Source organism: Hemitrygon akajei, chromosome 10 (assembly GCF_048418815.1).
Source record: "Hemitrygon akajei chromosome 10, sHemAka1.3, whole genome shotgun sequence".
Taxonomy (NCBI): domain Eukaryota; kingdom Metazoa; phylum Chordata; class Chondrichthyes; order Myliobatiformes; family Dasyatidae; genus Hemitrygon; species Hemitrygon akajei.
The window spans coordinates 140441609-140466908 of NC_133133.1; the positions used below are offsets into that span (position 1 = coordinate 140441609).

Genomic DNA, 25300 nt, shown 5'->3' on the forward strand with positions numbered 1-25300 from the left:
TTTACAAACTCCTTACAGGCAGCAGCAGGAATCAAACCTGGGTCGCCTATACTGCAAAGCATTGTGCTAACTAATATGCTACTGTGCCAACCCATAAGTCATGAGTACACAACTTATGGATGCCCTTACATAATATCAAACTCACTTAATTTTAATAACTTCAAAGGCCAGTGTATGTACTTTTGAACAATGGATCTAGTTTCCTTTCTCTCTCCCCACTTCTCTAATTGTTCTTTCTATTATGTGATTTTGATGCCATTTTATCTCAATACTGGTGCAGGTATTGTTGCCATATTAAATGATTTAGTTTTGAATATTTTTGGACAGATTGACATAAAGATATCTGTTTATTACCGACAGATGGCCTGTAGTTAACGTCACTGAGTAATGAACCACTGCCACAAGTTTTGATTGCTCAATATTGTTATTAACTTCATAATTTTGGCGGCAATGTTTTGTTTGTGGAAGCCTCCACTGAATGATTATCTAGTTGTAGTGGTACAGGAAGAGGTTATTTATGTCTCTTCCTTATCACGTGAAGTGGAACCAAGCCATCACAAAGCTATTGGTCAATGGTTTGGAACTCTTTCTCAATCTTGGCTGTGGCCCTGAGAATCTGTTGCCTCAGACAAGCCATTAGATGGAACTGTGTGTAATAGCAGAACGCCTTGTGTAACATAGGGACGGTGAAATAGGGATACCAACCGGAACTTACAGAAGCAGATGTGGTAATGGTGTTTAAGAAACTGTTGGAAAGGCACATGAACGTACAAGCAATGAGGGAAATGAACTGTGTACAGGCAGAAGGAACATAGTTTAATTTAGCATTGTGTTTGAAACAGACACAGCGTATTCCTGTGCTGTACGTTTCCATGTTCTAAGCATACAATTGGCATCAAAGTATTTAAATAATGTGGATGAAATCTGAAATACAAACAGAAAATGCTGGACAAATTGGAGCAGGTGAAGATGTGAGGTAATCTGGGTCACAAACTGTTCCCAGGAGTGGAAGGGTCAAGAGCCAGTGGATATGGGATGAAGATGATTGGCAAAAAACCTAAGGTAACACAAGAGGAAATGTTTATGCAGTGTATGTGAAGGTTTGGAATGCAGTGCTAGGTGCAACAATGAAGTCCATTCAGTTGTAATAAAGGATTTGTAGGACCAAGTGATGGGTGGGGGTGGAACTGGTTAGATTTCTCTTACATAGCACCAGTATAACCTTGATGGGCCAAATGGAAAACAAATAATAGATACTGGAGAGATGAGATAGCATTGATGGGAAAACTTGCTGCACTAACTAATGTCCTGCCAACAATCCCTGTAATCACTAGCATAGCTTGCAGAATGATTTTGGTATGCTTTGCTTTACTGTGAATCCTAGCTTACAACCAACACCCTGTAATATTGGGATAGTGTCACATATTCTCTTTACAGCCCAAGTAAGTAGGTATCAGCCTACTTCCTGTCTGTAGCTATGTTGATTTCTCCTCCTCCGTTAACAGTAATGCCATAGCTTTCAGAAGGGAATTGGATTGGGATGAAAATATATAATTGGCTGGCTGCAGGGAAAATATAGGGGGTAGGAGCCAGTGCAGAGCCGCAATGCCTCAAAGAAAACAGGCGTATGTATCCACAGTGATCACCTACAGTTATTCCCCTCCCTTCAGAAGATATAAGCTCAAGGAAAGCATCTGTAGATCTAGGAGGTGGCTTACACATGAGAAGCTTCCTGTACAATGTACAGCCTTCCCCTCCTTTATTGTGCAGGCAAATGATGGCCAATGAGATGGATGATGGGACTGTTTAAGTTAACAGTTGGGAATGAAGCAGGAGTGAACGTTGATATCAGCAGTCCACTATGTAGGCATGAGCTAGAAAAGGGTAGGAAGCATGCACCACAGAAATGCATTCAGCACAGGGATTCCAGTCATAGTGTTTCCCTTTGGACCATCAGGAGGTTGTTGTGTTTTGTTGTTTCTGACCCTTGAAAGTAACAAGACATCTATGAGACAGTCCCAAGCACATTTATCCATCCACTAGCTTGAACGTGTTGGTTTCCGGCAGAAGATCGCTCACAAGCTGCTGCTGTGCACTGAAGAATTTGTTCACTCTCGCAACGTATAAAATAGTTGTGTTGAATTTCTTTTCATTCAATGATAACAGAAGCATTAAGCCAAGGAACTCCAGCCAAGCGTTTGGATGATGTGATTCGACTGGCAGAGCTATGCATTGAGGTTCTTCAACAAAATGAGGAGCATCATTCAGAGGTAAGGCTTGATTTTTCCTCAGTGCAAATTCTGTACAGCGCTCCTAAACTGTTGGACAGTACCTACAAATTGCGATGGAAATCACAGGTAAATCAAATCATAAACCAGGATTTTAATGACAGAAATGCTATTAATTTCTGTGAGTACATCTATTAAATTTACAAATATATCCAAAGGAGCCAAGATCATCTTCAAGAAATTAACTCCAACACCTTTGCCTACATTAAATGTGCCATTTCACTACACTCAACAACTACTTTCTCTATTTAAATTTAACAGTAGAAAGGTTAGTCGGTGAGGTATTTTTCAGCAGGAGCAGTTTTGGACTTCACTGTCTGATAAGGTGGCTGATGCAGGAATCCTCATCACATTAAACAACAATCCACAACGTACACCTGAATTGTTGTATTATGCTTGAATCTGAACCAAGCATTGTGAAGGGAGAGATGTCATGATGTCTTTGGTTCTACAACAACTAATCAATGAATCATTGGTAGCAATCACAATTCGGAAGCACCTCTGCCTCCAGCACTGGCATCTCATATTTCTTAAGTAATTTCAGGTTTTACCCTTCATCAGAAAGTCATTCCGAATGCTGACTCTTTGGCATACTGAAAAGTCTTCATATTCATTTCTCCAACTAATGTCCAATTGTGCAACTGAATTTAAAGTAATTGTCTTCATGATTGATCCTGAAAACCAATTTTATTAGTTTTATATTGAATGATGTGTAGTTGATGTGTACGCTTCTGATCCACTAATTCCTGACAGCATCTAGTGGCAGCATCATAATGGCTATAAAACGTGCTTGTTTTGGATCCTAATAGTGTTTGAAGAACTTTCATTTAATTTAGAACACATTATTAATTTTACTTTGTCAGATAGTGTATATCATTCACGTGCCTATCTGAAAAAGGAAGTAACTAAAGGCATAAATTATTCTGTGCTGTTTTCAGTTACTAATGTATTTGCTCTTACCTTCTCCATGTGTGTTGCTGATTCATTATTTATTCTTGCAGTTAAATTCAGCTATTTTGTTCTTATCAAAGTTTCTCTCTGCCTGTATGATCACCTTCCTCTCATGACTCCTTTATAACTGCAGGATCTTTAAACAGTTTTCATGTTTACCTAACTTTAAATTAGCTTGTTAATTTGGTTGAAGTTAGAATTTGTCACTTTGAGGAAGGTTGGACACTGATTTTGGAGCTGGAGTTGTAGTATTTATCAAAATTTGAGTCGGTCAAAACAGGATACTTTTGAAGGCTTGATATATGACCTTTTTTGAATGGAAATTTGTTTTCCAAGATGTCACTCAGCTGTCAGGCTGGTTCAGTTGACACTATTCTCACCTCCACAACAGAAAGTGGTGCCATCCATCTAGAAGCCAAGACTAACTTTCTTGTGATCAGTGATCTTACTACAAGTTTCAATCAACTTTACAGAGGGCATTTATAAAATGGAAGCTAAGGCATTGGGGATCGTAGAAGAGATAATGAAGTGTTTTGGTCAGAGGTGAATTTTATTGAGTAAATTACTGGAGGAAAGTCCATTTATGAAGGAGCCTGCTTTACTAACAGCAGTGGAAATATTGGGCAGATGAAATCACAATGTAGTGAAAAGGCTGTCACCTTTGATGATTTTGGAGATGATACAGATGTTCTAAATGGACAGTGAGGAAGTTATGGTTATGTTTTTAAAGAGTGGTCACATGATGGTGGGTTTAAAAGGTCAATATGAAGGTAAGCAGCATGAAACTTGGGATAGGGGCATAGTGGGGGAGTTGGAGGAGACTTCAATACTACTGTGCATTTCTATGCTGTTATGTGATTTCAGCAAAAGAAGATTCTACATAATCAGAGCAGCACACTTGGTTTTGCATTGGTTCAGATGTTCATTAAAAATCTCATTAAACTCTAGATATACTGTCCAGTTTTATTCCCTTAACAACAGATGGCATTCGTAGAGATTATTCACCTTGACACTTGCGTATACCATTTCAAAAGGAAATACCATTTCAATGAGAACAATTTGTTGTTTATAAAATTAATCGAAATTTTATGAGAAATCTGATAACATGTCACTTATACTTTATGTTAAGCTTAGTTCTGGTCTTGGATATTATTCTTTATAATTCTGTAGAGATAAGAGCAGATATTCTGAAGTAAATAAATTCAGAAATCATGAATTATTTGCATTGTGAAAGAAATATGACAACTTTAAAGTAAAGGCATTTTTGCTGTGCTTTCGTTACAAATTCTGACATTCTGCAAATGACAGTGTAATGAAACTATGGAGCTCACGGAAAAGCTGCGTGTCAAGACAATTAATAACGGTGATTAAAACATTCCAAACAGGTTTTTTGTTTTCAGTCAGTATCATAAATCTGGATATCACTGCCATTTATTTGATGCAAAATAATGTTAATATTCCAAAAACAATTAGATGTGTTGGTATTAAATGTGATTTTTTTTAAAATTTTCAGATATATACAGGTAGAGTGAGTCACAAAAATTTGAAGGGAAAGGAAACATAAATGCAAAATAAATGTGACTGAGTGGCTTATTTATATCAGAATATAAAGGCTGCACTCTTTTATATATATATAAAAATATATATAGATAGCTAGATATAGATAGATACATAAAGATATTTAAAATATGCAGTCTGCAGATATTAATACACGAAGTATCAGCCATGACTGAAAAATTTGGATTGATGAATCCACCTTTCTTTCAGTTATTCTATTAGGCAATAATCACTGCAAAAAATGATTGCGTTTTGAAAGTGTCAAACAAATAATTAAATTAATTTAAACCTTTTTTAAAAATCAGCAAATGTCAAGGCTATTAATAAGAAATATTCATTATTTTTCATGTCTGCTTACACATCTTTGGCTTATACCTGCAACAGAATAGAACTGATTCAGCAATAAAGGAAATATATACGGAGGTTAATTGCATTATTAGGACGTACAGTGTGAGGTGTTTCTTCACAGAGCACTTCACATGGAAGATCTCATTGAATAAGGCTGCTGAAGCTTTGGATTAATAGCTTGATTTTGATATAATTAATATTCTAATACACAGTTGTATAACGATGCATGTTTTGCAGGAGTGTATGATGTGATTCTAAAATTATAGATATTAACATTTGTATAAATGTTTGGATTTATTTTATTCTACAACCTCTTTTACATGTGCGGATTCATAAAAGGGAAGAGAGGTACGTGACCAGTAGTGTTATCCACCATTGGATATTTCATCACATTTGTAATGTTGCATGCAATCGATTTACAATTGATTTTAAAAGGACAGTATCTGAACAGGAAGATAATCTGCCATCTGCTTCAATTTCTTAAGTTTACTATATCAGGGTGATAGACACTGCAGTGGAAATCTGATTGGCATTTTGTACTCAATAGCAAGTGTTCAATAGACAACCCTTCTCTGAAATATCAGCTGGCTTATTTTTGAATTAAAATAAGTAATAACTTCACTAATTAAGAAGAATTAACTTTCCCTATGTTGCCTATACCTTTAGTAATATATCACAAGTTAGTCCAAGTGTATACTGAGTCTCTTCAATATTAGTTCTATTTACAAGCTATATATGCTGACAGTATGATTTGCCATTTCTCTCCAAATCATTAATCTTATTTCCTTCTAACATCCCCTATAATCTACTTTTGTGTTTCACCAACATTATGAAAGATAGGATTCATGGGCAGCCATAAATAGCAGAGGGAGAAGAAATGAGTAGTTTCCATCCAGTTATTGCTGGCCATTCCTGTGCACTGTTGGTATAAATACAAAAAAAATTATGTGCCTTAGTAACTTCATACATGGAAGGGTGACAGTAGTTTGTGAGGGTCAGTTGTCCTTAAAACTTGTTATTTGTTCCAATACATATAGGACTCTTCAGCTTAAATTAAGTTGTGAAAAAAATTAAGTCACAGAAGGTGATCAGACCTCACTTGGAGTATTGTGAGCAGTTTTGGATCCTTCATTTAAGAAAGGATGTGCTGGAATTGGAGAAGATCCAGAGGATGTTCACAAGAATGACTCTGGGAATGAAAAGGTTAATGAATGAAGATCATTTGATAGCTCTGGGCCTACACTCACTGGCGTGTACAAGAATGAGGGGTGATCTCATTGAAACCTACTGAATATTGTAAGGCCTATAGAATGGATGTGGAGGGCATGTTTCATGTAGTGGGGGAGTCTTGGACCCAGAGGGCACAGCCTCAGAATACAGGGACATCTTAAAACAGAGTTGAGGAGGAATTTATTTAGCCAGAAAGTGTGAATCTGTGGAATTCATTACCACAGGCTGCTGTGGATACCAAGTCAGTGGGTACATTTAAAGCAGAGGTTTATGGGTTCTTGATTGGTATAGGCATCAAGGGTTATGGGAAGAAGGCAGGAAAATGGAGCTGAGGGGGATAATAAACCAGCCATAATGAATGGCCTGAATAGCTTAATTCTGCTCCTATAACTTATGGTCTTATCTTTCATTTTTTAAGTGTTTATCCTCTATTTTTTTCCTGAATGGACCCAAACTACAATACATATAAGAATATATGTATGAGGACCAAACTAGTGAGTTGTGGATGTTGGAAATGCAAGCTAAAAGAAGAAATAATAAAAATGCTCAATGGTAGATACTATCTGTTGAAAGAACATTTCAGGTTGTCAATCTAATGAGGTCTCAACCTGATATGCTTGCTCTGATTATCTCCCCATAGTTGAAAGAAAACCACTTTTTTCTTTCTCTTTCAGTAAATGTTTCTGCCACCTTTTATTCACCCAGTTCGTTTTGATGCCTTGAACAATAATGACTGCTGAGAGCATTAAATTTCTTTTGCTAGGTTGTTCGTGTATCTGGATGTTTGCCTTGAAGTTGTTGTGTTAAAGAGCCTCTGTTGCAAAAATCTACATTAATTTCCGGAGCTTATTTTTTATTAGGATCAGTGAAATCATTCTATGGAAATATACTATAAGACAGCATTATTTATCAATAGCTATAACATAAACCAGTTTTCCCTGGTAGTTGTTTCACTTGAATTGACATGTCAGAAAAGCCAGTGAACCCTTGCAATGGCCCACTTAAAGATATCAGGAAGTGTAGCCCTCTACAGTTCAAGCTGAGGTTCAAGGGTTTGGATTAGCTGCATAACCACGTGCTTAAAGATAGCCTTTGAGACATGACAGCAAGGCATGCAGTGTGAGTTAGCATAAGAATCGTTTCTAAGAACAATATCACCAAAATTTCCCAACGGTTTCTTTTTCTGTCAAATTTAAATTCTCATCTGTCTTCATCTGCTTCTTAGCCAAGTTACTCCACTTCTTCTTCTTGCTAAAATATGAGTAGCATGGTAGCATAGCGGTTAGCACATCGCTTTACAACACAGGCGACCCGGGTTCAATTCCCACCGCTGCCTGTGAGGAGTTTGTATATTCTCCTCATTTTCCTCCCACAGTCCAAAGAATTACCACTTAGTAGGTTAACTAATCACTGTAAATTAAATTGGGGGATTGCTGGGCGGCATGCTTCGAAGGGCCAGAAGGGCCTATTCCATGCTGTATCTCAATAAAATAGAGCAGTGCATGTAGCACAAAGTGTCAGATAATAATCTGAGTAAAACACAATCAGAATAAACTCCCTTTACGAGCCAAAGAATTGCAATGCCCCGCAGACCACACTATGGGAGCAGTAACCAGACACAACTTAGTTGCTGATGCAGTCAGTGACTGGTTAAATTTCAATCTAGTTGGTCATATTTTAAATAGATAGCATGCCATTGTGCATAATGCATTAATTTTTAATCAGCCCCAACATTAGAGTAAACAATTTCCATGGAAATAAAATTTTGCAAATCTGATGAAGATGGGAAACCACTCAAAATATTATAAAGCTTGAGAAAGCTGCTGAATTTGAAAACTAATGTACAGTTCTGCACTTGGTAGTGCAAATGTAGAACATTATTCTTCTGGAATATATTTTATTATATGTTAAGTTTTTTGTGGTAATATTACTTTGTGTTGTGTGTGTTATATGTAATATGTTGTGCCCCTTGTCCACATTTGGTGGCATACATGTATACGGTTGCATGGCAATAAATTTGAACTTGAAGTTACAATTGGCATATTTTAAACAAGTAAATTATGCATTCTCTCATGTCATTTAATGAAGTTATTTGCAGAAACAGCCTAGCAAGAGACCACAGTAAGATGCTATTGAAGAATTGTGTGCTAACTCTTCGCTTTGTGCCCTTCACTTATGTTTAGTAATTGTCTCCTAGGCTTTTGCATGGTGGCCTGATCTAATGGCAGAGCATGCAGAGATTTTTTGGTCACTCTTTGCTGTCGACATGGATGCAACTCTTGAGGCACAGCCACCAGACTCTTGGGACACTTTTCCACTTTTTCAACTTCTCAACAATTATCTGAGGAACGAACGTGAGTACCTATTGGATTTCTTCTTGCTTTACTCTGTTCCTGATTTGATAATTTAATTTTTTTATGGAGTAACTTCTCCTCAAAAATTCTGCTGTTCTGTAAGTATCTTGGATTATATTTTGAACAGCAGGAACTAGCAAATAAAAAAAGGTAAAAGGAGATGTTGCCTCTTGAAAGACCACAATGAATTTTTAAGCTGAAAAGAGTAGCAGATAGCTGGCTTTAAATATTTCTGCCCATTAGAATCAGTGGAATTCATATTCTAAAGTAGAAGATTCAAGTTGTTTGCACAGATACAGAACATAAACCTACTCTGTTTGAAAATAGCGAGGTTTCCCTTTTGGAGAATTCTGCAAAATTATTTGCTTTGAGAATTTGCTGTAAATCCATTTCCTTGTAACAAGAGTTTTTTGGATTTTGTAAAATATATGATAACTACAAATAGGATGATATGTTTCATCAATTGTAAGATGTATGCAACAGGGTGAAAATAGAGCTGTAACAGCAAGGATGGCATGGAAAGCAGACTCTGGATGTTGGTTGTATTTTTCCCTATTTATAGTTCAGTTAGTATGCCATGTTAGATAGAACCTTCAAAGCTACTATTTAAACATATCAATGGAGATGTTAAGATCAGGATATACAAATCATCCACATAGTGATCCTGCCATCAACGGAGCTTGTTCGTGCCAATTTTATCCAGCAGTGGTTGAAAATATGCCAGATATTTAAAGCTTCAGCATTCTTCTGCAGCTGAACTTCTGATATCGTTACTGCTCTGCCAGAAGGGCACTTCTTTTCACTTCCAGCCACTGCTGATCTTCATATACCATCACTTTATTTGCTTCTGTAACCAGCGCCAGCTTATCTGCTTCCATCGCATCATAATTTTGGTTATTTGGATGTTTTTTAATCAGCCTTATGTCTCCAATAACTATAAACTTCAACTTATCTAGAGTTCAGTGGCATAAAGCCAACTTTGCATCAGATCCCAATCATCTATAGCTCTTTAATCACTTGACATTCATTGGCTTCCACTCCATATCTCCTTAACCTTTTTCAGTCTGAAAAGACATCTCTGTTCTTTTCCAGTACTGGGCCTGTATGTTTCTCCCTATTTCTTCATCCCACTGTTGGTTGTTTAGCTTCAGCCACCTTGAACGTTCTTAATAATTGCCACTTAAACATTATTTGGTTCCTCCTGGTTTGGGTCTTTGCTATCTTTCCTCTGATTATATTTCAGTGATGTACTTTCAGGCATTTAAGGTTCTCTATAAATTCACATAGTAATTGGTCAAACTGAAGATATTCCATAAATTGTATACCCACTCTGTGACATTAACAACAAATCAGACAATTGGAATTTTAGCTTGAAACATTTAATAGCATGAGTGAACCAGATGTACAAACATTTGTATATTTACAACAATACTTATATATTACTAATGACTTATTTTCCTAAAATTTAAATTTCAAAGATGTCATAGTTGAGATCTGTGGAGTTTTTGTCCAATTGCCATGTTACAAGATTAGAACTGTAACTACACCACCAGCACCAAATCTCATTAAGTTGCCTAACTCCTATATTTACATTTTTCCTCCATATATTTTAATTAAAATATATTTTAACAGCCAGCAAAGATCTATTAACCTAGGGTGTAAAATTAACTATTTTAATTGGATTTAATGGATACGTGCTGAAATGTTGCTATCTTCTGAATGTAGAAGACCTTTTTATAACATCACTTCTGAAAATCCAGTTGTACATTCTGGACAGCTCAACCAGTTAAATTGAATTTATTTCTATCAGCTTCTTTTACCAATTGCAACTAATGACAATTAAAATTGTAATTTTTTTTAAACTGAAGGTGGTAAAACAGCTAATGTTGCTTCCGTATAACATCAGTAACCTAGATTCAGTCCTGATCTCCAGTGCTGTGATGTGTTGTCATCTGTATCAATGATCTGGATGATAATGTGGTTAAATGGATCAGCAGATCTGCAGATGACACCAAGACTGGGGGTTTAGTGGACAGCATGGAAGGCTATCATGGCTTACAGAAGGATCTACATCAGCTGAAAGACTGGAAATGGCAGATGGAACTTGAATGCAGACAAGTGTGAGGTGTTACCCTTCGTATGATCAACAAGGGCACTGAAGAGAGTGGTAGAACAAAGGGATCTGAGATTACAGGTCCATACAGGTTCGTTGAAAGTGGTGTCACACGTAGATAGGGTCATAAAGAAAGCCTTTGGCACATTGGCCTTCATAAATCAATGTATTGAGAACAGGATGGGATGTTATGTTGAAGTTGTATAAGATATTGGTGAAACCTAATTTAGAGTATTGTGTGCAGTTTTAGAACATAGAACATAGAATAGTACAGTGCAGTATAGGCCCTTCGGCCCACAATGTTGTGCCGGCTCTTAAACCCTGCCTCGCATATAACCGCCCCCCCCCCCCCATGACCTTAACTTCCTCCATATACCTGCCTACAGGAAAGGTGTAAATAAGGCTGAAAAAGTATAGAGAAAATTTACAAGGCTGAATGACCTGAGTTATAAGGAAAGATTGAATACATTAGGACTTTATCCCTTAGAACATAGAAGATTGAGAGGAGACTTGATAGAGGTGTACAAAAATTATGAGGGGTATAGACAGAATAAATGCCAGTAGGCTTTTCCACTGAGATTGGCAGGGACTGCAACTAGAGGTCATGGGTTAAGGGTGAAAGGTGAAGAGTTTAAGGGGAACATGAGGTGAAACTTCTTCACCCAGGGGGTCGTGAGAGCATAGAATGAGCTGCCAGAACAAGTGGTGCATACGACTTCGATTTCAACATTTAAACGAGGTTTGGATAGAAGGGTATGGAGAGCTGTGGTCCCAGTGCAGGTCAGTGGGAGGAGGCAGTTTAAGTGGTCTTGGCATAGGCTAGACGAGCAGAAAGGCATGTTTCCGTATTGTACTTCTCTGTGATTCTAGGACTCTGTTAACTCAAGTGCTCTCTGTGGAATTTGCACGTTCACCCTCATGAGCTTCCTTTGGTTCCTTTTGTTTCCTCCCAGCTGCTGGTAGGTTAACTGATGACTGTGAATTATCTCTAATTTAGATGAAGCTGTGGGGGTGGGGTGGAAGATAGAGGTATGAAAGAAAACAGATTACAGGGGGAAAAATGGAGAAATGGGACAGCTGGATTACCTTTAGAGTTGGCATTATATGTATAAATTTTATAAATTGAGTCAATTATATTTTACTTGTATGGTTTCTTCCTCTTTAGGCTCACAAGGCAGGGGTACAAATAGATATTTACAGACAGACAGACATACTTTATTGATCCCGAGGGAAATTGGGTTTCGTTACAGCCGCACCAACCAAGAATAGTGTAGAAATATAGCAATATAAAACCATAAATAATTAAATAATAATAAGTTAATCATGCCAAGTAGAAATAAGTCCAGGACCAGCCTATTGGCTCAGGGTGTCTGACACTCCGAGGGAGGAGTTGTAAAGTTTGATGGCCACAGGTTGGAATGACTTCCTATGACGCTCAGTGTTACATCTCAGTGGAATGAGTCTCTGGCTGAATGTACTCCTGTGCCTAACCAGTACATTATGGAGTGGATGGGAGTCATTGTCCAAAATGGCATGCAACTTGGTCAGCATCCTCTTTTCAGACACCACTGTCAGAGAGTGCAGTTCCACCCCAACAACGTCACTGGCCTTACAAATGAGTTTGTTGATTCTGTTGGTGTCTGCTACCCTCAGCCTGCTGCCCCAGCACACAACAGCAAACATGATAGCACTGGCCACCACAGATTACAACTGATATACATACAAAGATTACAACTGATTTGGAAACCCTTTGACAATGGAGCATAGCGAAGTCTTGGGATGTGTACTTTTGTTACACAGGGTAACTTTACCTTTCCATTTATCCATCCTTCCTCATTCAAGAAATGAAAAGTTAGCTGAAGATCAAGTTGGATTACTACGAGTTTGTAATATGCTCCATTCTGTGGAGCTTACAAACAAAAACTGTACAATAGTCAAATTATTATAAGCCCTTATGTGCTTTACTTATCCATATAACAACAACCTAGTAACATTTGTATATGACAGAAATCATTGTGTGAATTACCTGTAATCTACTATGTATTTAGGCTAAGAAAAAAATGCGAATTGATTTTTTTGCAAGCAGTGGAGAAAGTTTACCCCATATTCAAGAGCATTTAACTACTCTACTGTACCAACTGTGAAAAAACATTGTCTGCAATCATGAAATGACCATTCTTGGGGGAGTCAGCTCCCACGTTTCTTTCTCAAAGACTCATTTTGTAATTAAGAAATTACTTTTTAAAGAAAGTAGAAAAGCAGGTAGAGTCACTCTCAACCCCAGGAAAAAAATACTTGGGCAGATATTTACCCCACCTATGCAGCATTTGAAAACCAACGACTTCTCCATTGCAGTACAATGCTTAAAATATGAATAGGTGAATGATGTAACATGGTCTCATGACAATAAAAAGGCAAATGTTAATAATTACCAGGGAAAGTGAAGTGGAATCAAATTAGTCATAATAAAACCCTGAGTGACTGAGAAAGTCATTTCTCATTATCTGAAACTAATTATGAAATGAACAAAGAGATACTCTCAGTGGATTACTTTTGTGTTGAAACCATGACAAAGATAATACTTCTTCAAGTTGATTCAGCTCAAGATTCCAAATCAGAGAAGTGTATAAGTGAAAGTATCTACATTCAGAGCAGACCTCTTAGGCTTCTGTTCTCCCTCTTGTGGGTTATAAGCACGAGTTTTCAGTGGTGAAATTAAGACCATGAAGTTCATGGCAAAATGGATACTACAGTTGGAGACGTTGCGAAAGAAGTAACCTACTAATTATTTCAGACTCATTCTGAGTATATAGTCAATAAAGAAAAATTGTCCATCTACTTGACATGAAGGCTTACTGAGTAATAATATGATGTCCTTGGCTATTTGCATCGTGTTAATAACAATCTCTGATAACCATATGTATCTTTAAATTACATTAATTTTCAATCTTCCTTCTTCAGCTCAGTGCTCTGAAGACTGCTTCAGTAGTTACACGGCATTAATCAAATTGGTTGAAAAGCATGTTTCTTCACCTGTACCAACTCTATAATATAAAAAGCATATCTGATAAAATTTAAGAAATATTCCACATGCCGTTTGACTTCCACGGCATATTAAAGAAATTAAAATGGACAGTAATGTAAGAGTAAAAAAATTGCTCAGGATATGGATTTTATGATGACAATTACTCTTCAGCCACGTTTCAGAATAATGCAAATTATATGTCAACAAATTATATTTTCTCCATGAAATAAACCAGTCCCATTTCACAAATACTAAATCTTTTCGACAGCCACTAATGAGGTTGTGGATTATTTAAGGTTGAGGAAAAAAAATCATCTGATGTATTTTTCACTTAATTAGCTAAAAACTCGCTTCATTTATTTTATGCTCTGCATATGCTAATTGCCACTTCAAGTAAACAAAGTAGTGTGTAATAGGAAGAGTAAAACTGTCATTTGAAAGATAAAGGACACTGGTGGAATAAATAAGCAGACCTGTAGAAAACAGATGGCTTTGCATAAACACAAGGAACCTTCACAAATGAGCATGGGCAACTGTAGAAAGAGCACAGACAAACTGTAGAAGTGGCAGCAATAGAGAGCAAAAGGGAGACGATGACGAAGCAGCTGGCAGAGAAAGAGAGAGAGAGAGAGCTAGAGAGTCCGTAGAAAGAACAGTGGTGATACAGACCGTAACAGAAAGAGGGGATTAATAGAAAAAGCGGGGTCAGAGATAGAAAATATCAAAGGTGAGGGGAAGGTGTACAGAGAATGAGAAGACTGTAGGAAAAGGAAGGATAAAAGAACAACGTGATCTGTAGAGAGAGAGATGGAGTCTAGGAAGAATGAGGAGAGAGAGAGAGGGAGAGAATGAACGAAAATGAATATGAGTCGGTTAATGTGAGAAGGAGATGTTGCAGGGAATATTTATGGAGTAATGGGATTGTTGTGTAAACCAATATAGATGTGATGGACCTACCAAAATACTTCAATGCCACAAGGAAATATATAGAGAAAAAGAGAAGAGCACAATGTACAGTGTTCTCAAGAGAGGGAAAGGGAGAAATTGACATGGAGGACAAATAGAGAGGAAAAATTCAAGGTGATTGAAGGAAAGAGCAGCTTCACAGTGGATTACTGCAAATGGAAGTGAGCAAGAAGGACAGACAGTCTGTCCAATGAACAAAGATGAAAGGAGAGCAAGGGAGAGAGAAAGCAAGAATAAAGGGAATAGGAGAGAAAAGAGGAGGAGGGTGGGTCTGGACAAATGATCAGCAGAGAAAGATAGAGGGAGAGTGAATGGAACATTGGAGAGTGCATTCACAGGGAGAGAGAAAGCAACCCATCCGCAGGAAGAACAGAGACATCAGAATCAGGCTTGATATCACCAGCATATGTCGTGAAATGTCCAATGAAGGGTCTCAGGCTGAAGCCTTGACTGTTTATTCATTTCCATATTCCTACAGCAATATGCTCTGGATTTCCAGCATCTGTAGAATCTTGTGTGTTGTGAAATTTGTTGTTTTACTGCAGCAGTACATTGCAATACATAATAATTTTAAAACTATCACTTTCAACAAGAAGTATATATAAAAACTTAAATAAAATATTTTTTAAAAAAAGAACCAAAACAATTAATGAGTAAGTATTCTTAGGTACATTGTCCATTCTGAAATCTGATGGGGGAGAGGAAGAAGCTGTTCCTGAAACATTGTGCGTCTTCAGTCCCCTGTACCTTGTCCTTGATGGTAGCAATGAGAAGAGGACATGTCCTGGGTGATAGGGGTCCCTAATGATGGATGCTGCCTTCTGGAGGAATCACTTTTTGAAGGTGTCATCGATGTTGGGGAGGCTAGTGACCATGATGGGAACTGGCTGAGTTTACAACTAACTGCAGCTTTTTCCGATCCTGTGCAGTGGTCCCTCCATATCAGAAGGTGATGCAACCAGTTGGAATGCTCTTCACGGTACATCAGCAGAAATTTGCCAGAGTCTTTGGTGACATATCAAGTCTCCTCAAACTCCTAATGAAATATAGCCACTGTCGTACCTTCTTTGTAATTGCATCAGTATGTTTAACCCAGAATAGATCTTCAGAGATATTGACATCCAGGAACCTGAAACTGCTCACACTTTTTTTTATTCATTTAAGGGATGTGGGCATTGCCAGCTAAGCCAGCATTTATTGCCCATCCCTGGTTGCCCTTGAGAGGGCAGTGATGAGCTGCCTTCTTGAACTGCTGCAGTCTATGAGGTGTTGGTACACCCACAGTGCTGTTACGGAGGGAATTCCATGATTTTGATCCAGCGACAATGAAGGAGTGGCGATATGTTTCCAAGTCAAGATGGTGAGTGACTTGGAGGGGGATTTCCAAGTGGTGGTTTTCCCAGGTATCTGCTGTTCTCAACACACAACAGTGTTTGAGGCATAAGTGGAGGCTATTGGAAACACTGCTCTCCACTTTGTAGATGCATCCACCATTACCAAGAAATATGTGCCCATGTATGGCCCAGTGAAGTCCATACAAATCCTCTGCCAAGGCATGGTGGAGAGGCACTATAGTTGGCATCTTCTGGACATATTGGCTTCCTGAACAGTGCATAATAAGCTGCTCAATCTGCTGATCTATCCCAGGACACCAGAAAACTTTGAGCCAATTCTTTTATTTTGACCACACCTGGATGACTGCCATGTCACTCCTCCAACACTTTAACTCTCAGCATCAATGGTGAAACAACTCTCAATCCCTACAAAAGGCAACTCCAGTCATGGGCAAGTTCATGGGGGGACTGGAATTTCTGCTGGACGTTCCAGCTATTTTGGGTTGCCATGTAGACCTGAAACAGCGTAGGGTCTTTGGGATCCCTTTGGATCATCTTTGCCGTAATAAGGAGACTTTTGATTTGCATTAGGAAGAATACGTCAAATGTTATGTTTTGTAACTCAAAAACATAAAACTAATCAAAAGCAAAACACAGAGAGACCAGCCAAATGTGAATATTCATTTCTTTAATTTAACAAGGTGCATACTTACGACATGGTGCCATGATGTATAAAGTTATATAAAGAGTAAAAGCAAGGTGAGAGTTAATATTAGACCAGTAGAAAATGATTCAGGTGAGGTAGTGATGGGGGGAAAGAAATGGCAGATGTACTTAATGGGTAATTTGCACCTATCTTCACTGTGGAAGACACTAGCATTGTGCCAGAGGTCCATTAGTGTCAAGGAGCAGTAGTGAGTGCCATTACTATTACAAAGGAAAAAGTAAACTCAAAGGTCTTAAGGTGGATAAGTCACCTGGCACAGATGATCTACACTGCAGAGTCCTGAGGTTGCTGAAGAAATAATGGATGCATTGGCCATAATTTTTCAGGATTCGCTTGATTCTGGCATGGCTCCAGAGGATTGGAAAATTGCAAATGTCACTCCACTCTCTAAGAAGGGAGGAAAGCAAAGAAAGGAAATTATAGACCAGTTAGCCTGCCCTCAGGGGTTGGGGAAAGTGTTGGAGTCTATTATTCAGGATGCGATTTCCAGATACTTGGAGACTAATGATAAAGTAAGTCAAAGTCAACATGGTTTCTGTAATGGAAAATCTTATCTGACAAATCTGTTAGAATTCTTTGAGGAAGTGACAAGCAGGCTGGACAAAGGAGAGGCAGCAGATGTCATTTACTTGGATTTTCTGAAGGCGTTTGATAAGGTGTCACACATGAGGATTGTTTCCTCAGTCAGGGCATCAAAAGGATATGGCAAGAGCAGGTGTATGGTGTTGGGTGGGATCCAGGATCAACTATGACGGAATGGTGGAGCAGGCTCGAAGGGCTGAGTGGCCTAATACTGCTCCTAGACACTAGAACTAGAACACTACAGCACAGTACAGGCCCTTCAGCCCTTGATGTTGTGCCGACCCATATATTCCTTAAAAAAAGTACTAAACCCACACTACCCCGTAACCCTCTATTTTTCTTTCATCCATGTGGCTGTCCAAGAGACTCTTAAATACCTCTAATGTTTTAGCTTCCACCACCATCCCTGGCAAGTCATTCCAGGCACCCACAACCCTCTGTATAAAAAACTTACCCCTGATGTCTTCCCTAAACTTCCCTCCCTTAATTTTGTACATATGCCCTCTGGTGTTTGCTATTTGTGCCCTGGGAAACAGGTACTGTCTATCAACCCTGTCTATGCCTCTCATAATCTTGTAGACCTCTATCAATTCCTCTCATCCTTCTATGCTCCAAAGAGAAAAGTCCCAGCTCTGTTAACCTTGCTTGATATGACTTGTTTTCCAATCCAGGCAACATCCTGGTGAATCTCCTCTGCATCCTCTCCATAGGTTCCACATCCTTCCTATAATGAGGTGACCAGAACTGAACACAATACTCTATGTGTGGTCTCCCCAGAGATTTGTAGAGCTGCAACATGACCTCTCTACTCTTGAACTCAATCCCCCTATTAATGAAGCCGAGCATCCCATAGGCCTTCTTAACTATCCTATCAACCTGTGCAACGACTTTGAGGGATGTATGTATGTAAGACTCCTAAGTCTTATGGTCTTGTGGTCTTAAGATGACATATGCCATCTGTGTACTTTTACATATAACCCGAAATGAATTATGTAAGCACCAAAAGAATACTTAAACAATGCATTTACAATATTACTCAAATATTACTGTAGTATTAAATAAACAACAAAGAGGAGCATCCTCTTTTCTAAATTTTCAGTTATTTTCTTTTCCAAGGGTCAATGGGACAATCCATCAGCATTTCCATTATTAATTGTCCACTAGATTTTGATCTTGTAATTATGTCCTCCAAGAAACAGAGCCGATAACTGCATTTTTGCTGTTGCTGATAGTGGAACACCCTACTGTTGATCGAAAAGGATGCTAGTGGTTGATGATCAGTAGTGAGGGTGAACACTCTCCCATGGAAGTACTGGCTGACACATTTTCCACCCCAAACCAGACTCAAGGCCCCTTTGTCAATCTGTGTATCATTTTTCTCTGTAGCAGAGCATGTGATGCAAAGGCTAAGAGGTATTCACTTTCAGCACGTGTAACTTCCCCCCACAAACCTAATGTCTAATCCAATTTATCACCTTGTGGCAACCCACTTCCTAGCGCACTCGAACCGGCTCACAAATAGCCAGCGCGCCGGCATAAAGGCCAGTCCCAAAAGGGTGCCACGTCTGCTTCACCAGCAAGGGGAAAAGCCCGCGTGGGACTGTGAATACGTGCCCCCTACAGCATCCGCGCGTGGGACAGGACTGTGAATACGTGCCCCTTACAGCATCCGCGCCCGGGGAGGGCAGGATCAGGAAGGCTTTAAAGCGAGGCCGCGAAGTTTGAATAAAATCTTTTTGTAACTGCAGTTCACCAACTCCGTGTCGTTATTTCAGCGCTGCGTGTAGCACACCGCTACAATTGGTGACCCCGATGGCCCAAACGATATTTGGGCTGAAGATGACCGACGCCGCATCTGTTCATGCAGTTTTGTTGAAACTGCCAAGCTTCTGGACGCTGCGACCTCACCTATGGTTCCAGCAAGCAGAAGCCCAATTCCACGTTCAGCAGATAACCTCGGATGACACACGTTACTACCCATCTTTAATGCTGAATGACTGAACCTTCTTGACCAAAGCCCATGCAGGAGCTTGTCAAAAGCCTTGCTAAAGTCCATGTAGACAACATCAACTACCTTGCCTTCAACAACTCTATAAGTTCAGTTAGACATGACCTACCATACACAAAGCCATGCTGGCTATCCCTGATCAGTCCATGTGTATCCAAATACTCATACACCCAGTTCCTTAGAATGCCTGCTAACTTTCTAACTTTACCACCACCATAAGACGCAGGAGCAGAATTGGGCCATTCGCAGAATTAGCAGAATGTCTGCTCTGACATTCAATCATGGCTGATCCTTTTTTTTTCTCCTCCTCAACCCCATTTCCTGGCTTTCACCCCATAACCTTTGATGCCACGTCCAGTCAAGAACCTATCAATCTCTGCCTTAAATCCACCCAACGACCTGGCCTGCACAGCTGTATGTGGCAACCAATTCCATAAATTCACCATGCTCTGGCTAAATAAATTTCTCTGCATCTCTGTTTTAAATGGATGCCCCTCTATCCTGAGGCATCTACTCTGTCTATGCCTTTCAATGTCCGAAAGGTTTCAATGAGATCCCCCCGCATCCTTCTAAATTCCAGCGAGTACAGACCCAGAACCCTTAAACGTCAGGCTCACTGGCCTATAATTTCCTTTTAACTGCAGAATAGTATTAGCTATCCTCGAATCCTCCAGTACCTCATCTTTTGCTAAGGATGATTTAAATATCTCTGCTAGGGCCCCTGTAATTTCTGCACTTGCCTCCCACAGGGTCTGAGGAAACACTTTGTCAGGTCCTGGGGATTCATCCACCACAATTTGCCTCGAGACAACAACCACCTTCTCCTCCTCCTCTCTAATCCGTAGGGTCCATGAACTAGATGCTGCTTTGCCTCACTTCTATGGACTCCGTGTCCATCTCCTGAATTAAACACAGATGCAAAAAATCCATTTAAGATCTACCCCATCTCTTTTGGCTCCATACATGGATTATCATTCTGATCTTCCAGAGGACCAATTTTGTCCTTTGCAATTCTTTTGCTCTTAGTATATCCATGGAAACCCTTGGGATTCTCTTTCACCTTGTCTGCTATGGCTTCTTTTAGCCCTCTTTCTTAAGTGTTCTCCTGCAGTCCTTATACTCCATGAGTACCTCGTTACTTCCTACTTGTCCATACCAGCTATGCACTTTTTTTCTTAATCAGGGCCTCAATGTCCCTTGAAAACCAAGGTTTCCTAAATCTGTTATTTTTACCTTTTTTTTTAGGTATATACTATACAAGCTTTGTACTTTCAAAATTTCACTTTTGAAGGCCTCACACTTACCAAGTACACCTTTGCCAGAAGTCAGCCTGTCCCAGTCCATTGCTCCCTGAAAATGGCTGCATGTTAGTAAAGAAGGCATATGGCATGCCTGCCTTTATTAGTAGTCAAAGGCAGTTTGTGTGGCTCTTAGTCCTCCATCCTAAACATTCATTCTCTCTTCACATTAAGAGAGCAAAGTTCATGTTTTAAATACTCTTTAACAATTCTGAAGAGATGACTGAGAGGAAGATGTCAGATAAGAAGTGATTCCAATTCCTAAACATTTACTTACTTTAGAGATTACCTAAGGTTACCCATAACCCTCTATTTTTCTAAGCTCCATGTCTCTTAAAAGACCCTATTGTATCCGCCTCCACCACCATCGCTGGCAGCCCATTCCATACACTCACCACTCTCTGCGTCAAAAAACTTATTCCTGACATCTCCGCTGTACCTGCTTCCAAGCACCTTAAAACTGTGCCCTCTTGCGTTAGCCATTTCAGCCCTGGGAGAAAACCTCTGACTATCCATATGATTAATGCCTCTCATCATCTTATACATCTTCTAATTCTTCTTTCTGTCATCATGTCTTTCTGTCATTCTCTTTGTTATTCCAAACAATTCCCAATGCTTCATAATATGTATGTACACTGTCTTGCTACTAGTTAGCACTATCTGTATGTGATGTTTTTCAGACAAAGTAATTCACACTGATGGTCAAAAACTTCTGGAGACAGAAATCCCAGCCGCCCAAAATTAATGTTGTGAGGTCTGACTCTCTGTGTACACAAATATCCCAATTATCGATTAATCTTACCTGTGACCATGTTTGATGTTTTAAGTGACCAAAGAAGTCTGATCTGGAACCTTCCTTGATCTTTATCACAATGATTCAAATTCAAAACACATTTATTATTGAAGAATTTATAAATCATACACCTTCAAATTTGTCTGCTTATGGACAGCAACAAAGCAAGAAACTCGAATAACCCATTTAAACAATTAAAAAAACAAAAATCACTGTGCAGAGAAATAAAGAGAAAAAAAAACATTGTGCAAACAATCGAAGCAGCCAACAGCATTCTGAGTCACACCGTGTCCCAGATCCACTCCCAGAGCAGCCAGAGTAGGCCCAAAGGCAGGCCTCAGTCCCAGTTTTCACACCAGTGGGGCAGAAATGTACAGCAGTCGAATCAGTTCACAGCCTTGTTGCTGTGGAGAAAGAAATGAACATTTGTGGGAGAGTGAGCGCAATCAGCTCGACCCTTGCCTCTGTACCTGATACTCAGGTTTCCAGCTTATCTGGGCCAATGTTTAAATTGCCCAAGCGCCAAGTAGTGCCACATTCCAGGACCCGATATGCCTGGGCTACCCCACCTGAAGCCATTTTTGATCTCACCAAATCAGCTCACCGCTTGGAGCAATCTAACCTTGCACCCGGGTCAGGTAGATAGGCAGTGAAACTCTTCCACATCGATTCCTCTCCAAAAAGCTCCCTCCATGTCCAGAAGCGATACAAACTTCGTCTGTGAACCTGGTGGCCTGAACGTGTTGTGCCTTGCAATACCCCAGCACAACTCATCCCCCAAATCAGCTTCACCTCCGCCTGCTCCTCACGTCTGTGGCAATATTTCACCACAACTTGTTTCGTGAAAGATGCTACTAGTAATGTTTTTAGTCAATTCTCTTGCCTTACGATTTACCAATAAGCTGTCACACATCTTCGGTAGGACCATCTTGAAATGGACCTTAAATGATGCAATTAACTTAGCTCTATGATAACCCTCTTGTCTTACTTTTGGCTGATGCAGACATGAATGGTTATGGTCACTTCACTATGGACACCATATCTCTTGAGCAGCCAGTCCCCATGCCGGTCCGCCAGGAGCCTATGCTTCATAGGCAGTCTGGTTTGTTTGCAAAGCTGTCCTTTCAACTTCAGACTGTTTATTGCTTGAAATTTACATTAAGAGCTGAAGGCTACTTCCTAACAAGCTGAGCAAAGAATATCGGTTGGAAGTTTGACTTTGTCACAGACAACTCTGACCCTTTTGAAAGGTTATGCTGGTGTACTCAAAAACTGAGATTAGCAATAAACCCTATAAGGCCTGGAAAGTGAATGTCCATCCAAATGGTAATCCTGAAAATACTCAGTGACTGGGCATCTAAAATTGGGTCAAAGATTCCAGAATATATCTTCATCTCATTTACAAATGCCTAAGCACCTATTTTGAGATTTTGATCTCAACTTCTCCTTTTTTCCACCCAGCTTAACAGCTTCTCAAACACTCCCAGAATCTATTGTGTTTATAGAAGTCATCTTAATTCCACAGAATAAATGCCCATTCCAGCCATCCTCTTTCTGAAAGAACAACACTCTCATCCCGGAAATAATGTGAACATCTATTGCATAGCCTCTGAGGCGAGTGCATCTTTTCTTAAGCAAAGAGATCAAAACTGAACGCAGTACTCCAAGATATCAGCAAAGCATGGTTGTTCATATAATTTAACAACCTTGTAAAACTCTCCATACCTTTTCTTCTTCCAACTTTTACTGAACTTGAATGTTAAATTTCTGTTAACTCTTTATACAAACATCCAAATCCTTCCAGATACCAACATTTACCAATATATCTTGTGGATCAACATTCCACTTTACTATTTCCCATTGTTGTACTCAGCTTTCCCAGTCTCTTAATCTGTGCCTGTCTTTTGGCTGCCTCCACATTTCTGCATACTCCTCCATTCTCCTTTGTTTCTCAGCAAACTGATAATTGGTTTATTGTCGTCACATTTACTAAGAATCAGAAAAAACCTTTTGTGCAAACATATCCTCCCATACCTATATATATGTTGAACTGATACAAGAACAGAGTGCAGAATGTATAATTTCAGTTAACAGAGAAAGTGCAGTATCGGTAGCCACAGGTCAACGGCCACAGCCAGGTAGATTGAGAGATCAAAAGTTCACCTTTAACATTTTGTATATGCCCAGTCCCCTCAATGAAGTCTTTGAAAGAGATGGTAGGTAACAGAGCCTGAACCCTAACTCTTCTGCAGCATTCATGCTGGTTACAACACCAAAATGACACGTATTCTTTCAGTTCAGGTTTTCAGTTTTTTAACAATCCGTCGTCCGAGCTTTTAGGCTCCAAGCCCCATGTGGTAAACTCCCCATGCATGGGGCCTCATTGAATGCCTATGAACCTCAAAATGTATTACAACAATATTATCCATATCAGTGATACAGCTGTTGAGGAAACATTCAGGGGAAGGCAGCAGCAGCCGAGTTAATTGCACCATGGGTGGCTCTGCGGCACAGGAGGGAAGGAAAAGTAGTGGGAGAGCTATAGTGATAGGGGATTCGATTGTAAGGGGAATAGATAGGTGTTTCTGTGGCCACAAACGAGACTCCAGGATGGTATGTTGCCTCCCTGGTGCAAGGGTCAAGGATGTCTCTGAGCGGCTGCAGGACATTCTGGAATGGGAGGGTGAACAGCCAGTGGTCGTGGTGCACATACGTACCAACAATATAGGTAAAAAAAACGGGATGAGGTCCTACAAGGTGAATTTAGGGAGTTAGGAGATAAACTAAAAAGTGGGACCACAAAGGTAATAATCTCTGGATTACTACCAGTGCCACGTGCTAGTCAGAGTAGAAATAGGAGGATATTTCAGATGAATACGTGGCTTGAAAAATGGTGCATGGGGGAGGGATTCAAATTTCTGGGGCATTGGAACCAGTTCTGGGGGAGGTGGGACCAGTATAAACAGGACGGTCTGCACCTGGGCTGGACTGGAACCAATGTCCTAGGGGGAGCGTTTGCTACTGCTGTTCAGGAGGCTTTAAACTAATGTGGCAGGGGGATGGGAACAAGTGCAGAGAGACAGAGGGGTGTAAAATGAGGGTAGAAGCAAAAAGTAGTAAGGTGAAAAGTAAAAGTGGCAGGCAGGCAAATCCAGGGCAAAAAGCAAAAAGGGCCACTTTTCAACATAATTGTATAAGGCTAAGAGTGTTGTAAAAATAAGCCTGAAGGCTTTGTGTGTCAATGCGAGGAGCATTCATAACAAGGTGGATGAATTGAATGTGCAGATAGTTATTAATGAATATGATATAATTGGGATCACAGAGACATGGCTCCAGGGTGACCAAGGACGGGAGCTCAACATCCAGGGATATTCAATATTCAGGAGGGATAGACAGGAAAGAAAAGGAGGTGGGGTAGCATTGCTGGTTAGAGAGGAGATTAACGCAATAGAAAGGAAGGACATTAGCCTGGAGGATGTGGAATCGATATGGGTAGAGCTGCATAACACTAAGGGGCAGAAAATGCTGGTGGGAGTTGTGTACAGGCCACCTAACAGTAGTAGTGAGGTTGGGGATGGCATTAAACAGGAAATAAGAAATGCATGCAAAAAAGGAACAGTAGTTATAATGGGTGACTTCAATCTACATATAGATTGGGTGAACCAAATTGGTAAGGGTGCTGAGGAAGAGGATTTCTTGGAATGTATGCGGGATGGTTTTCTGAAC

The 25300-nt window shown here is 39.6% G+C and overlaps 1 protein-coding gene across 13 annotated transcripts in view; it reads left to right on the top strand.

The window, feature by feature from the left end:
* cadps2 (Ca++-dependent secretion activator 2) overlaps positions 1-25300 on the top strand; it is a 669949-nt gene that overhangs the window by 531525 nt on the left and 113124 nt on the right. For all 13 annotated transcript variants that reach the window (XM_073059126.1, XM_073059121.1, XM_073059123.1 and 10 more), the window contains 2 exons: positions 2167-2270; positions 8572-8728. In XM_073059126.1, coding sequence (XP_072915227.1) covers positions 2167-2270; positions 8572-8728 — 261 coding nt within the window. The remainder of the gene's footprint in view (positions 1-2166; positions 2271-8571; positions 8729-25300) is intronic.